At 32.0% G+C, this 15942-nt stretch overlaps 1 protein-coding gene across 7 annotated transcripts in view; it reads left to right on the forward strand.

Moving 5' to 3' along the window:
- The window catches only part of LOC132698101 (CLIP-associating protein), a 53269-nt gene that overhangs the window by 23521 nt on the left and 13806 nt on the right, over nt 1-15942 (forward strand). For 3 of the 7 annotated variants that reach the window (XM_060663980.1, XM_060663971.1, XM_060664005.1), the window contains exons 5-16: nt 1261-1374; nt 2744-2791; nt 7069-7220; nt 8583-8819; nt 8885-9141; nt 10076-10257; nt 10365-10475; nt 11124-11249; nt 11488-11508; nt 13399-13485; nt 13547-13660; nt 15758-15927. In XM_060663980.1, coding sequence (XP_060519963.1) covers nt 1261-1374; nt 2744-2791; nt 7069-7220; nt 8583-8819; nt 8885-9141; nt 10076-10257; nt 10365-10475; nt 11124-11249; nt 11488-11508; nt 13399-13485; nt 13547-13660; nt 15758-15927 — 1619 coding nt within the window. The remainder of the gene's footprint in view (nt 1-1260; nt 1375-2743; nt 2792-7068; nt 7221-8582; nt 8820-8884; nt 9142-10075; nt 10258-10364; nt 10476-11123; nt 11250-11487; nt 11509-13398; nt 13486-13546; nt 13661-15757; nt 15928-15942) is intronic. The other 4 variants (XM_060663989.1, XM_060664014.1, XM_060663997.1 and 1 more) reach the window with 4 other exon arrangements.

Consider the following 15942-nt stretch of genomic DNA (forward strand, 5'->3'; position numbering starts at 1 on the left):
TAAAAATTCTTTCATTCATTCATTCATCTGAGAATAAGAAAATCTTTTTATATTTATTTGAAAAGATATTTTATACAGGGTTATTTAATGTAATATTGTGGCCAAAGTACAAGATTTTTAAAAAGTTTTACTTCTGGGACGTGTAAAGTCCCATTAAGGTAATCTTTTTAAATTGCTTTCATACTACATAGGTTGTCATACAAGTATTAAAAGTATGAAAGTTGTATTTTTTTTAATATATATTATAACATTTTTGTATTCTGCTACTAAAATAAGTGCTTCGATAACGTTAAATTTTAAGGTTTTTTTAATAATTTCATTTTTTTTTTAAATGTAACCAAATATTAATTTCATAAATACATCAAAATTATTTAAGCATATCTCAATCATATATTGTATTAAGGGTGGTCAAAAATGTGTCCTATAGCTAGCTAACTCTTCGCAGTTTCGCAGAATACTCGAAATTGCTTTTGGAGTTGTTCAACAACAACAACAACTAGATAAGGACTGTAAATAATAACATGGATAATACCAATTATATTAGATTTTATCCAGGTTGTAACAGGAATTAATTAATTAAAACTAACTCTAAGGACAACATGAGACTGTAGTTTGCTGACCTTTTCGAAGCATAAAAATTATGTCAATAGTAGATGCAAAAAAGAGTATTTAAGTCTGATAGATACGATGCAATTTCTGCATGTGTTTTTAGCAGATAAAAATTGCTAATAAAAATGCATGTATTTTTAACCCACCATTTTTTAACGGTAGACGCGATGCAATTTTTTCGAGCAAAATAGATTTGACTATTTTGGTGGAATTTTGTTTTTCAAGGTTTTTTAAATTTTGATATAATAAACCATACTTTTTAGTGTTTTCTAGTGGAAAATAGCTAACCTTTATGCAATAATATATTTACAGTGCATAACTTATGGGTAGATAAGGAAAATCAATAATCTCAATACTAATTTCTGTTCAGTTCTCTTATATTTAGAGCCAATTTTCAAATACAGTTTTTTTTTAACAAATTGTCTATTGGCACTGTGTATAATCATATATTTGAAAGGCAAAACTGCTGATCTGATCTGCAATTACCAGACTTGCTCCTTGAACATTTTTTCCACATTTTTCTCTTATCTCATGAAGCTTGCAATTTGGTACTAGACATGTTGCAATATTTACATCAAGAAATATATGTAGAAATTGCATGTATATATATGTGGAACAGCAGGACACTTAATCATTTACTTTTATTTCCAGTACCATTTGATGAAGTTGACAGAACGCCAGTGACTCGACTTCAGACTCCACTTAAAAAAACTATGAGCGCTAGTGGATTCAAACCTAAATCGGCACCGGTTAATCCCAATTCAGGTATTGTTTCTATATAACATATGTATGTATATAATGCTTGAGTCGATTTTGGGTTTAGGTTGATCAATAATATAAAAATTCTTTAAATTTCAATGTTTTTTCCAACGTTTCGGTCTTTAGTGTTATTTTCAAATGTAGGGGCGGTGTCGTTGCTCTTATGCAACCCCTTAATGAGAGTAACCGGTCCCAGATTAGATAAACATATAATGAATATACAACAATGATAAAAAGCTTTTATTTAACGAATTTACAAAGAAAAACCCTAAATAGAAGGAAAAGTCACATACATGTTTGGCCTCTGTTGCGGACAATATGGTGCCTATGATCTTGTTTAAAAGTAACTTATGACTAATCACCCCATTTTTTGTTAAATGGTGTGATTGGTTTAATAGATCATGTTATAAAACTAATATCACCATAATATAGACCACAAATCAAAATTGAGAACAAGAATCCTGAAAGTAATATTAATAAAATTTTTGAAAAACGAACCTGTATCATTTATCATAAAAATTAAATATCAAAAAATAATACAATTAAAAAAAATATTCAACAATATGTTGCAATACATAATATATAATAATATATCTGAAAATATAAAATATGTTCTTTTTAAACATGATATCAGCTTGCCACAAACCTTACAAATTAATAAAATCAATTCTCACTCCATTAAAAGTTGAAACTCGAATTATAGGGAAATGAAATATTGTATTGAGTATAAAATATTTAATTTCTTGCTTAAACTGCCTAAAAATATATTGAAATAACCAGAAAACTTTTGGAAATCGTATAAATGGACATAAATATATTAAAACCTAATCAACTGCTTTACATAAACACGAAAATTTAACAAACCATGAACTTAAATTTAAAAAAAAAAACGAAAATTTTAACACCAAATAAAAATTAACATTAATAAAATTAAGTCAATTATACTACAATTGAATAAGATAATCTTAATAAAATGTCAAATCATCTTTGTTAGAAACAAACCAATAATTAACTCTTATTTATTAACACATAAAAATCGAAGTCAAAATTTATCAGTAAAGATATATTGAAAATGACACTAAGATATGTTAATACATAAAACATTTTTTTTTAAATAGTTAATAACCTAATCCCAAGAACTACTTAAGTGTTTTATATACATTTCAACTTTGAAGAATAAAAGGAAAAAATATAAGTACTGCGAGAGGTGTTTTGACATAAAGATGTAAATTCTTTACTGGTGTGGTTGTGACTCACAGTGACTATTGTCAAAAATCCACTCGATTATAGTCCAACTTCGCTCAAATATTTTGTATTGCTGTTTAATTTGCTTTTTTTATTTTTACTATTTTATTTTTCATATCTGCATGAAAAGTTCTAAGCCGAGCCGCTTCTCTCCGAAAACTTACCGTTTCATCAGCATGTAAGTGACTTACAATTCATTTTTCATAACTAATTTTGTTATTAACAATCGATCGGTATTCGTTTTTTCATTATCGTTTCATTCGGTGTAGTTGGCTATCACACGCATATCATCATACAGTGCGCCTCAGTAAGTTGGAACAATAAGGGAAACTTTTTTATTATTAATTTTTAGAAAAAACTTATTCTTCATAAAAAGTTTTGCATGTTGGTAAATTTAAAATACAGTCATCAGATATCTATGCTTTCCAGTAGTATATGAGTTTGTCAAAAAATGTAAAACTTTACTTAAAATTCGACAATATTGAAAAATGTTAAAAGTTAATCAGAACTATAATCTACATTCGAATATGCTAAAATTATTAATTTTTGAAACGTATTTTCAAGTACAATAATAATGCAAAGTTCACTGCACTGCAGTTACTTGCACTCTAGGATGCGCTGAAAAGTAATGAATGGTTGACAATAATCGTCAAAACGCATAGCTACTAGAGATATAGAGGCTTTGAATAAAATGTTGATAAGGTACATTCAACATGCGCATACGCGAGATTTACAGTCTCGCTTTGCTCATAAATATGGTAGTGTTATTAAGTAGTCAATAGAAAATGGAACTGATTGTGGGAGAAAATACCTAAGTACCTATTCACTTGCTACAAAAATTATGCATAATTTCAGTTTGGAGTAATGCTGTTGTAGCTAATCCAAAAATGTCATTACACAAAAGGAAATCATTGATGCAAAAAATGTAAGTAAAAATACAGTGACAAAAATTTTATAACTGAATAAATAGAAACCATTCAAACCAAGAATAGTTCACGCATTGAAAGAAAGAGACTATGATAAGCGCTCTTTTATGAGACGTATTATTTTTTCTGATGAGGCAATATTCTCGTTTAATCGAACTGTCGCCTCTCAACGATGTCTCTGATGGTTAAAATCCCTATTTGGTAATAAAGTCTCATGATATGATATTTATTAAAACCTTAATAGGAACCGTTTTTCGCGAAATCATGAATGCCGAAACTTATTTATAGTTTTTACAAATTCACGTTTTTGATTGTATAGACGAACTACCCCTCGCAAGAATGATACTGTATTTGGTAACAACAAAATTGTGTCTCATTCCGCACTTTACACGGAGTGTTAGGAAATATCTTGAACATAGGTTCCATGGAAACGTTATCAACTAACCTTTTTTGGCCTGTCAGATTCCTTGACGCTACTCCGTTTGATTACTTCCTATAGGGTTACTGGAAACAAAAAAATTACCAGGTAGGGCAGTTTCATGTATTACTTGAACATGCTAATGGAACAAAGACATGCGCTCTTGAATGAATAGATATTAAATTTTTTTATTTCTAGAATTAATACTACATGCGTTGCTTAATATTTGTATGTTTTTTTTTATTTCCAATATAATTGCATATGCATTCATCACGTGTTTAAATTGCAAAAGTAACCAAAACATTAAGAACCAGGAAGGTAGTCATGACTTTTATGATCCCAGAATATACATGTTCATTCAAATTAGACACAATATTAAACAGGCGACGTAGTTTTTAGTTCCGATGAACTTTTTTTAATAAAATTTTTCGATATCGTCAAATTTGTCAGTGTTATTGACAAAGCTCGCATACTACCGAAACAAATTGATACCTGGTCATTTTATTTTAGATTTCAGAATATACAGAACTTTTTATCAAGAATAAGTTTTTTTCCTAAAGTTACTTCCTTCTCTAAAATAGCCAACTATACGCTGATGTAGACGCTGAAAGTGTCAATTTCACAAAACTTCTGGATTCATCTTGCGTTGATTTTTGATGAAACGAACTGGCCTGAGTCGCGATTAAGATTGTTTGGTTGCTTAGAGATTTCTATAATTCTCGGATTTTTAGTTGCTAGAAGGATGTAAGAATTTCATGTCCGGTCTCCTGATTGTTTTCTGCAACTGCTGTTGAGTTTATTTGTCGTAGTCTTAAGCCTCTTTCATGTGCTTTGAGCTTAGTTGATATTTTTCTTCCGATATCTCCAATCTCTCTTTGCTGCATATGCTTGCAATGCTGTAAACTCATGTTATCTCAAACGGAATTTTGTCTTTGACGAATCAAAGACGTTGAGACATTTTTGGACAAGTGGTAAATCTGATTTTGAATTTATATTTCTAAAGAATAATAATGTAGTTAATGATGTTTTCAATGTAAGGAAGGACATCAGTGGGAAGTGTAGGGTTGATTGTCTTCGGAAGGTTGTGACGAAGTGTATTTTGTGATGCAACGCTTAATCATTAGAGATAATGTGGAATTATTAGAGCGCAGATGTAAATTGTTTTGGTTAGTTTGAGATAATTAGTAATAGAGTTTTACGGCTTTGTCTGTGAGAGTTGATAACCGATGATTATTGGGCCGGATGGTGATGTAACAATGCATTAGGGTGTCTGACTGTGTGCGTCGGTTTTCTGTCAACAAAATGATCCAACGTTGAGTCTGATTTTCTAATGATAAGAATATCTAAGAATGGGGGATTATTACTAGTTTCTAATACATTAGTAAAACTTATGTTAGGGTGTATAGGGTTTAAATGGCTAAGAAAATCTCATAGGGATTCTTGACCATGAGACCAAGTAACAGAAGTATCATCCACGTAGCGTTTCCATAATTTTGGTTTTAGATGGAAGGTGTCGAGGACTTTCTTCTCAAAGGATTGCATAAATATATTCGCGATGTCTGGTGATAATGGTTTTTCAATGTTAGTGAGAAGGTTTGTTTCTAGATTATCGGATTTTAATATATCTGAAATAATATGTAGAGTTTCAAGAATGGGGACTTTAGTAAAGAGAGGTTCTCCATCGAAATGTAATAGTTTTTATTTGTTAAGTACGAAACTATCAGTTTTCCACGTAAAGGGTTTTGATATATTCTGATAGAGAAGCCTTAATAACAGATCTAAGGTTGCTTTCCATAGGTGACATAGGAACTTTTTTGTGTTCATGACCACCACAGGATTTTCTTTATCTTCTTTTAGAATTACGATGTTCCTACTCTTGAAACTCTTCTCATCTTAATTGAAAAATGCTTGTCTGGATCAGGTTTTTCTTATAACCGTCAAAGTTTTGAATAAATGTCGGGAACAGCTATGGGTTCTCCATTATCACCAGTCATCGCTAATATATTTATGGAAGCCTTTGAGAAGAAAGCTTTCGACACCTTCAATCTAAAACCAAAATTATCATCAAGAATCACTGCTATATTTTCTTAGACATTTAAACTCCATACACCCTAACATACATTTTACCATTGAATTAGTAACTAATAATAACCTCCCATTCTTGGATATTCTTATCAATAGCAAATCAATGGGTCATTGTGTTTACAGGAAACCTACGCACACAGACCGATATCTTAACGCATTGTCACACCACCATCCGGACCAAAAATCATCGGTTATAAACTGTCTTGTTTACAGAGTTGTAAAACTATCTCAGTTCTAATCACTGAACCCAGAATTAAAACACCTTACCTCTGCTCTTCTCTCTAATAATTCCGAAGTCCGAAAGCAACCTAACACTTGCCACTGTTGTCCTTACTTACCACTGACCACATATCAAAACTTATTAAGAAATATAACGTCAAAACCAGATTTACTGATCTTCGTTTACAAAGAATACATTGGAGTTTTTAGTGACCCGACAACAAATTTTATTCGATAAAATTAAAATTCTTGCAAGTAATCAATTCTTCTACCAACGAACAATTCGAGAATCTATAGAAATCGCAGGAGGAATCTAGAAGTTTTGTAAATAGTATTACAGTAGCCTGTGGAAGTTTCTTTGAAAAGTTGACATCAGTTTCGCTTCCTACCGCTGCGAGTGACTTCGGAGATTTCCAGGATATTAGCACACGGGTTTGGGAGCAATCGGATATTTTTGGAAAGATTATCCAAAGCTTGAGTTCTGACCTTTTTCAATTCTGACGGTCATGGCAGTTAATGTGGTCGCGTTAATTTGCAAAAATGTACCTGAAAATTAATTGTTGTAGAAAAAGTGTAGTCTAAAACACGTTTGGTAAACTTTTTGAGTCACTCGTTTATTAAGCACTCGCCCCGTTTACCACACTTGTTTCATAATATAAGTATTACTTACCTGCATTACCCATGGTTTATATATTTTCTATTTTCTGTATTCATTCATGATTTATTTTATTGTAGTCCTTAATGATTTTTTTTTGTTTTTATTGAGACTGCTTGAAGTATAATATGTTGTTTGCTTTATTTCTTTAGCCGGTGCCGTCGATGAAGAATTGTTCATTAAGTCATTTGAAGATGTACCGAGTATACAAATCTTTTCGCATAAAGAGGTCACGGAACAGTTGAAAGTTATTCAAGATACTATAGCGGATGCCAATAAAGACTGGAATAAAAGGGTAGACGCAGTAAGTACTTGCGTTTGTTGTTCATATTTTATATTACTGTAGAACGTCTTTTCTATATTTTCATTAAATGTTATCCTGCCTGCAATATCTCTAATTAGAAACTGCCAGTTGCTACTATGTAATGACAAGAGGATATCTTCTTCCAATATATTCTCTTTATGATTTCAGATACTAACTAAAAGCATTTTCAGCACAAATTCTAGCTGGCTAGATTTGGACTAATTTGTTATGGAATGCATGCTATTTTTACAAAATTATTATTGTACTAGAAATCATAAAATTGTATGTATTCAATTATATATATTCAGTTTGTCATCTGAAAGCTCAACTAACACTTTGCGCACCTTAAAGTTTTATTATAAATAATTTACAAGAAACCTGAGCTTTTATAAACAGTTTTTATAGTTTTATAAGTAAACCATTCATGTTACAAGTTTAGTAAAGCTTACAATAAATAGCAACACACTTCAAATTTTATAACCAGACCAACGTTTCCGTTACTTTATCTATAAAACTTTGATTAGTTTCGTTTTTTTTTTTAAATGTATAATGCTTTTACTCTTGAGCTTTTATAGCTTACTCAGTAAGACGCATATAAATCTTAAAGCACCAAATTGAAATACTGTAGCTACTATGAAAGCTAGACTCTCATGTGCTCGGGATGACCGTCAGGCAGTGCAGTCTTTCTTTCGTTTGCACTATACACATGTTTTTCAAGAACTAATGAATAAACAACTGAAAAGTAAGGTTATAATTGCATGATTGATCCCTTTTTGGTAAGTTATGAAACTGTCAGTATTCCAAAACCATCTAGGTTTTATTGCAAGGGCAATAGTGCTATAAGATATCTCGATGATTTTTATAAAAGTTTCCAAGATTATGTTGTTTTTACGAATCGACATAAAGAGCAATATTCCTTGGAAATATTCAGAGTTTTTGAGTTGTTATAATGTATTTTCATAGTGATCTCCAAGTAAAAATTTATTGCTGTCAAATACAGGACACGAATTAAAATATATTGTAAACAAATTATATAGAAGAAGAATGCGTTTTTTGTTTGATGTTTATAAACACTGTAGGTTTTATACCGGTAACGAAAACGCATTCCTTGCACCTATAAATCTTACATACCGTTTATAAAGGTAACGAACCAAATGAGCAGTAAAAGTTTTATATGTGAGTTTTATAATAGTATCGAAAGCGTTTTGCGCAAAAATTGATAGGCTTCCAGGTTTTATAAAATAGGTAATCGAAAAGTAACTGTTCGCATTATTTAGCAACACAAAGTGGCTAATATTTCCCATGTACAATTGACATGCACCTTGCACATTATATTATTTCTTAAATACGTTTTTGTTTTAGCTGAAAAAAATTCGTTCTTTAGTCCTAGCTGGAGCTGTAAATTACGAGGAATTTTACGTTGCTCTTAAGAATTTGGATCTAGCGTTGCAAGGATCACTTAAAGATCTGCGATCGCAGGTAGTGAGAGAGACTTGCATTACAATAGCTTATCTATCTCAAACGTTGGGCAATAAATTTGAAAAAACCGCAGAACTGTGCCTGCAACCTTTGATTAATCTAATACAAAATTCGGCAAAGGTAAGAAAATTATTTTCCACGAATTATCGTAATTTATTTTTGATGATTTTGTGATCGTATTTTAGATCATGGCCACATCAGGTGTCGTAGCTCTTAAGTTTATTATTCATAATATTCACAGTGCCAGACTGATACCTATTATCACAAATAACGCGATGAATTCAAAAAGTAAGGATATACGTAGATCATGCTGCGAATTTGTTGAACAAATGCTCACGACTTGGCCCACTCATCCTTTGGAGAAGCATATCCTCCTGCTGCAAGATACCGTCAAAAAAGGGATAGCCGATGCCGATCCAGAGGCTCGAGTGTCCTCTAGAAGGTGGGTCAAATGTTGGGTTAACAAATTAATTTGAGCTATGCCTATCAAAACCTGAAAAAAATTGCAATCCGTAATCCGCAAAAAAGTATCGCCTAATAGCATTAGCCAATTTCCTTGTCTGAGGAATCAAACAGAATAACAAAACAGAAACAACATTTATTTTTTTTTTAATAAAAAATTTCCTCCCCGAGTTCGAGTTCGAGTCTACATTTCGCATTTTTACCTTGAGTTGTAATCCAACCTCTTGCAGGTATTTAAATACACGTCACGCCTGGTCTTGCATTATCATGCGTAAAAATGAACACATCTCATATATATTACAACATTTGGTTCTAAAATGTCACTCCAACTCTAAATTTATTTACTAAAATGTTCGAACACCCCTACCGCTTTCCCTTAAAAGATACAGCAAAAAACAGTAACAAAAACCATTCAAAGAAAAAGAATTTAATTTATCCCAGTTGGGTGCATTTTAAGAATGCGATTAATTAATTTCCAACACGTGCGTGTAAAGTGCTTTTCTTAATTGTCCACCCGCTACAGTTTGGCTACTTCACGTGCATTTCCCACATTGTTTAAGTCATTTTGCAGTTGTGTTGCCGTAACCTGTCACGCTCGTAATGGCGATCAGCTTGACGACTTGTGTAGCGAGGGCGTCCAAAAACAAGTCATCTCCTGTAATTTCTCTTTACCGGGATATCGCTTTTAAGCCACTGATTAATATTTCTTAAGTTCGTAAAATAGTCTGCTTCCGCCCAGTTTCGATTAACGCAATAATTCTGGCATTTGTTCTGCAATTAAAATACTCTTTTTTTATTTGTATTTTCTTTTTATGTGCAAACGCCTGTTTTTTTTTTCGTTCGTACCATTTTACCGATTATTCGATACTTTTTTGCGGTGTGTATAAGATTCGTTAAGAAAAAATTGTTTGCAGGGCATTTCGCGGATTCCGTGATCATTTTCCCGATCAAGCGGAAGTTTTGCTCCAGTCGTTGGAACCCAGTTACAGGCGTGCGTTGCAAACCGACGGGATGTCCGCCAGTTCATCAAATAACAATCTTTGTTCCTTCAAACCTCCTAGACAGTTTGGCCGGACAACACCTCAAAGTACTTCAGGTTTGTTTCCTATCTTTCGGCAATATTGTTTATATCGTCAACCATGCTAGATTTACGTTTGTACTTATCATTCAAATTTTGTTTTTGCTGCTGAATTGGATAATTAGGTAGCATTGAAAATTTGGCTATTGCGAGTTGTGGCCTCCAGAGGGCACCGTCTTTGCCAAGGAGCTATAGACAACGTAGCGGTATACCAGTATTATCAAGAGAAAGTGCTAGTATGTAGAGTTTTGGGCACTTATTTTTATTTTATAGCACCTTAAAGATGCTTAAGTTATTGAATAATTATATAGTTTTTCATTTTAAAACAATAACTTAAATTCAAAAGAATGAGCATTCTGATACTAGTTCTCAAAATATTATGCACATGCCTCATACAAATGTCATTGGTTTTCGAGAACACCCTGTTCCAAAGTTTAAATTTTATTCTGAATTTCAACGTGGAATGTTGCTGCTAGATTTGAAAGAATTTATTTCAATTTTCCAAAGAAAAGGGACTTTTGTTTATGCCGTCTAACTATCAGTTTTTCACTTATTTGCATGTAAAAAGTATTTTTTCTTTTTTTTTTAAATTTCTTAAGAGATAAAAAGGTACGGGGAGCAATAAAAAATTGTTGTTTCACAATAACAATTTTAGTAATAGTATTTAAAAAGAAACACAAAAAATATCTTGAAACCTGCGACATTTGGGCATCCCTAGTCCAATCATGATATTTTGGTGTTTAGTATCTCCTGTTTAGAGATTTAGAGATTTCTACCAATGTGGATGAAAAAGATTGCCCCAGTTAATTTGATTTGATATGAACGATTTATTACTAGCCAATGCAAAAATAGATCGTTAATTATATGCCAATATCTTTTTCCAGATGGCCCAAGGAAAGGGTTTAGGAGTAATTCAGCGATTGACTTGCAAGCAGCACAGAGAGCGAAAGCAAGAGCCCAGTATTCGGCAATGGCGAGAAACAAAATTCAATCAGGCACAGCTAGCCTCCGTAGGTGTCATTTGTAAATGTCGCATGATTTTTAAGTAGTCGTTTCAGTTATAAAAATCGCTTTTAGAATTTTGTTGTTTAATTCACTATTAACTAGCTACAATTAGTTTGATATTTGATAATTTAATGTTCCGAAATAATTGCTTTGGTATTTTATCAAGAATGCATTGTCGCTTGCATTTTTTTTTTAACAAATTAACCTGTTTCTATCCCTTTCTTTTCATGTTCATTCCGCCAGAGGGGGAGGTAGCCCAACAAGGTACTTTTTTGATTTTTTAGAGCTGATTAGAAGATCGGTTGTTTTAAAGTTGACACTTCGAAGTTTGCAACAATTTTCAGTTGGATTTTTATATTTTACAAATGTACTAAATTTGATAAACTATTACCCCATATTTTACAAGAAAAAATAATGGAAACTACGAATATTTTTATTGAGGTCACTGAGAATTTTGGTGAGTTTTGAGAGATTTGTAGAGGGTTTATTATGTTAAAAATATCAAAAAAACTTAGAGGCAAATGTTTGGATTCATTCATACTTTGGTGTTTGTATTTTCGTGAACAACAACTGTATTATTTTAAATAGAACATTATATACATATATATTAAGGCATTTTCTAGTTTCTTCAAATTTTATAGACATATTTTATATATTTTTGATTTTCTGATGTATTTGTAATATATTATGAATTTTATGTCACAAGTGACATTTTCTGGTCTAAAGCACTGGACTGAACTGAAAGCCGTTGTTATATATTTAGAGTTGATTTCCTTATAGAAGTATATTGTAGTGTATGTTGATATTTTTGAAAATAAGTAAGTTCAGTGTACCAAAAACTAACATTCAAAACAAAGAATGTGAATAAATGATACTTGATACTAAAAAAAGGTGACTATGTAAAAAAGGTGTAGATTTTAAAATAACAATAAAACGTTTTTCCAATATAAAATTTCTAAATGGATGTAAATTGTCCAAGACGGAACATAGCAGAAAAAGAAAACATTCGAGCATTAAAGAAATGGTAAATACTATTTACTGTCTTTTAAAAATTTTTTCTAAATCTTATAAATCATGTATAGTAATTAAGCTAATAATTATTAATTTATTATAAGTTACTCCCTTCTCTAAAATACCCAATTATACACCGATCTACCGTATGGAAAGTGTTCTGACGGTCATATCATTGAATGTTTTCATGTTGTTTTGCAAAAATGTACCCAAAAACTAATGGGCGTAGATAAAGTATAGTATGCAACATGTTTGGTATACTTTTTAAGTCACTAAACACTCGCTCCGCTGCGCTCTGCAAGTGCCAAATAAACTCGTGACTCAAATGCCGCTTACCACACTTGTTGCATAATATACTATGATCATATAAAGTCAGTCTACACTGCCACTGTTATTAGCCTACATGTGGTCGACATCTACCAGACTCGCCCCTGTCTTGTCTTTACATATGAATAAATTATTGGTTGTTGGGTTTACGCAGTAACATTAGATATCAAGACACTCTTGACTCATATGCTGTTTACTATATATATATTTATTTATTATTAAAGTGATTCCCTTTTATCCCAAATATATTACAATTGCTAGATATACTTAGATCTGCAAACGTTATTATTGATATAAAATTGAAAATATGTCTAAAAAGGCGAGTCTTGGGTATAACTTATTAGATATAAAATGGATCTACAAAGTTCTGTGTTTTATTTTAACAAATTAGTTGTCAATCAAACATATTGGCTATTTTTTACTACATATATTTTCGAATCTCCCTCCAATGGTTCAATGAAAAAAATTAATTATTAATTTTTCAGTCAGTACTACGTTAAAAAATCAGTAATTATAAATGAGCCGGAAACGTGTTAGACGTAAGTATCAAATTGTGATGAATTATTAAAAGTGTCCAGAAATCAGGAAATAGGAAATACCTATATGATATGTTGAAGATTGTTGCAAAACTGCAGTTTTATAATGTTTTCTTAAATAGTTATCAGAAAGTCAAACTGAGAATGGATTTTAGATCAATTTTGTGCTATCTAGAATTTACGTAATTTGACTGCTCATTTATATTGTTCGTGTCATGCCCATCATCAGTGTAGATTATAATGAGGGAATGTTCAGTAAATGGTGATGTCCTAATTTTAGCTCGACCACGAAAAGCGGCGGAGACATTGACCACTTCGTCCCCGGAAAGGGTTAGCAGAACAAGAAACCGAAGTTCCCAATCACAGCGTAAGTTTGGCTCAACGGCCAATTTAAGTGTTTGAGTATAAAGCTATATTTCGCATCCTAGCTACGAGTAGATCCGGTTCCCCGAGTTCGCGTTTGGCTTACTTGTACCACAGGTCCGAGCATGATGCTGTCAGATCAAGAAGGTTACCATCTGGCATCCCTAGGTCGACAACTGGTAATAGATGAAATTTACCTAGTCTCCACTAAGGGCAAGGAGGTACGGTATTAGGAAAAGGGACAGTCATAGAAATCCGAAAACAAGAATAGGTAAATCAGTCAGCAGAAAATGCTGGAAATTATTTTCCAGTTTCTGGAATGGCCACCAGGTGACGGAATTGTTATTTTAAATTTTAATACTCTGTTTCTATAAAAATATCTAACGTTAACCATAGTTAAGGTGAGTAACTGTTTTTAAACTGAGACAACTTAACTTAAGGGAGGGTTGGAACGTTTAACTTAAGTAAATTTCTATATCTCCAAAAAGGTTTAATGCATTTTAGGAAACTTAAAACCGTTACAAAAAGTATCAATCATTCTGTAAGTGTGGAGTTTTCTGATATAATCGCAAAAAAAAACTTTTTTCAAAAGCTATAAATGCAACGATATGACTTTTTTGTCATTGGATAGTCAAATAATCCCCAACAATCCAGTGAAAATCGCATCCAATAACTTTATTCTAACCTAAAATATGAATAAAAGAAATTAATGTTTAAATCAAAGTTGAATTTTAGGAAGACGAACCAAAGTTGGATTTTAGGAAGAAGAACCCCTTTACGGGTTGTTACTAATTCGATTATCTAGAATTTATCAAATAATTTAGTATGCCCAATTATATTTGAAATCGAAATAAAATGTTATTATTTATCTTTATTACTTTTTTGCAATACTTTTGGATGGCCACCAAATTACTGATGGCTGGCATTACAACGTTCTAATATGCTCAGCATTTTTCATTTGTTTAGCATTAAATCACTAACTTCGTCAGTTAAGTCAATTGTTGGTGACTAACTATTTTTATTAAATATTGATGTACTTAAGAAGTAAAATGTGGGAAACCACTTAAAAAAATGGATAAAGTATCTCTTGACTAAAGAAATTTATTGCTAATTATCAATATTGCCATGAAAACGCATATTTCGGGTCATTTAAATGTGTAAAATGTTTATTACATTAAAAACGTCTTATTTGTACGCACTGTAATCCAGTGCACAGAAATGGACTCGTCGGAATGGAAAAAAAAATATTATTTCAATACACGTTTTACTACTAATCATAATGAATTAAATTGGTCAGTCCTCAACAACTGCTTAATTATAGTTAGTTGATTAAACCTATAAATGAAATCCAGAAGATTTGTAAATAGGATTACGGTAGCCAGTGGAAATTTCTTTGAAAAATTAACTACTAGGTAATTTTGTACTAATCAAAGGTATTGTAAAGTAAATTAAATGATAAATAACAACTTTTTTTTTGAGCATTAAGTTCTTTTATTCATATTTTGGGTTAGGATGTAGTATATTATGCAACAAGTGTGGTAAACGGCATTTGTGTCACGAGTTGTTTTGGCACTTGTTTTGCATACTATACTTTTTCTGTTTTTGGGTTTATTTGTACAAAACAACACCAATATGTTCACTGCCAGAATTGATAAACGTCAAAATTCAAGCCGTGGGAAATGTTTTCGAAAACATCATCTTGCTCCCAAACCAGAGCGTAATATCTCGGAAATGTCCGAAGTGGCTCGGGTCTGTGGGAAATGAAACTGAAGTGATAAAATGACACTTTCCCCATACTAGATTGGTGTATAATTGGGCTGAAGGATTATATAGAAGGGAGTAGAAAAAGGATATTGAAATTCGGTTTTTATATGATGAATAAGTTATATCTTTGTTTTTTTTTTGCGATTATAGCAAAAAAAAAACAAAGATAGAAAAGCCTATTAAATGCCTTTTTAACGATTCCAAGTTTCTTAAAATGCGTTAAGTCTTTTTACAGTTATCCATAATGAAAACGTTCGAACACTACCACCACTTTCCTAGCAGTACTCACTATAAAATTGACATAAATTTTTTTAGAAAGCTAATTTTAAAATTGAAGACAACAATCACCCCCTGATGGCAATTTTAGAAACTCGAAAATAATTTTATTTTCTGTGGGCTGTTTTACTTAACGATTTTATTTTTTCAAATAATGGTCTGCTTCCCCAATACCGTACCTCGTTACCCTTACTGGGACATCCCGTATGTATCGTTATTATTGTTATATCCCATAGGATCAAGAGACACTTCAAGAGAAACGAGCCCCAATAGAGGCTCTAGTCTAAGTAGGTTCAGAAGAGCCAGCGATCATCGACCCCCCATGAGTCCTGCCTCTCGGCCCGTGTTAGCACAAAAAATCCTGCAGCAAAGCAGGGAAGCGGAAAATGCACTGGCCGACGTTTTAGTAAGTTTCCATTCG

The sequence above is a fragment of the Cylas formicarius genome, unplaced genomic scaffold (assembly GCF_029955315.1).
Source record: "Cylas formicarius isolate icCylForm1 unplaced genomic scaffold, icCylForm1.1 PGA_scaffold_10__41_contigs__length_53128322, whole genome shotgun sequence".
Taxonomy (NCBI): domain Eukaryota; kingdom Metazoa; phylum Arthropoda; class Insecta; order Coleoptera; family Brentidae; genus Cylas; species Cylas formicarius.